At 42.9% G+C, this 848-nt stretch overlaps 1 protein-coding gene across 1 annotated transcript; it reads left to right on the top strand.

Annotated features, from left to right (window-relative positions):
* Window positions 1-93: 93 nt before the first annotated feature.
* Pmar_PMAR019419 (hypothetical protein) lies at window positions 94-708 on the top strand (the record flags this gene model as incomplete). Its single annotated transcript, XM_002771156.1, has 4 exons — window positions 94-136; window positions 238-328; window positions 375-428; window positions 641-708. Coding segments are annotated over 4 exons (256 nt in total), but the record flags the coding sequence as incomplete, so codon positions are not given.
* Window positions 709-848: the final 140 nt, after the last annotated feature.

The following is an 848-nucleotide window of genomic DNA, read 5'->3' on the forward strand; positions in this document are numbered from 1 at the left end:
AACGACAAGACGGAAGAATTCAAATTGGTTAAGAAGGTAATAAGTTGAGGCAGGAGTGGTATGGATGGCAATAATAATATATTATTAATACAGGTATTGCAGCTGGCCTATAACTGCTTGAGTTTTGACTTCATGGGTAAGTTTGGACCTAATCTGTATCTTTTAGGGGGTAACCTCGTCAATGTATTTATGACGATATTGCAGTGTAGTAAAGGGGGTTGCTATTTATGGGTGTAGGCACGATCCCTGACGAGACGTCGGAGGACCAGACGACAGTTATGGTGCCACATAACTGGACAGTGTTGAAGGATAGTGTGATACCAAAGTTGTAAGAAGTGTGGTAGGAGTGTTGTGGAGGGGAGGGTGTATTTCAGGTTCTTCCAGTTGTATGATAGTAGCTGCAAGAGCGGCTGGAAGGACTGCGCGATGTAGTGCTGTTGGGGGAATTTTGTGGCGCGTGACGTTAGATATGTGTGAATAAAAGGCACCATCGAGTTGATAGGTGTCCACGATTATTCATCGCGTTGGATAGTAAATATTGAATTTGGGTTAGAGGGTAATAGCATTACTAGTTCGTATGGGAACCTGCCCGATTTCTATATATGTTATTCATTGAGTTTATGACTATGTATTGATGTAGATACTGCCTCCAATGTCTGGTCCTGCTCAGTTCACTTAGGCGCTCCTTCTTCCAAAATGAGGAGGAAAGTAATATCACTTGGGGTATATATGATGCGAAATCGATCGTCTGGGCGCGCGCTAAATGTATACACATGATGTATTTGTCCTCAGAAACGACACTTTTGCAGAGCATGATGGAGGGTACTGCGCATCTGATATCGAATAAG

This window comes from Perkinsus marinus, assembly GCF_000006405.1.
Source record: "Perkinsus marinus ATCC 50983 genomic scaffold scf_1104296963366, whole genome shotgun sequence".
Lineage (NCBI taxonomy): Eukaryota > Perkinsozoa > Perkinsida > Perkinsidae > Perkinsus > Perkinsus marinus.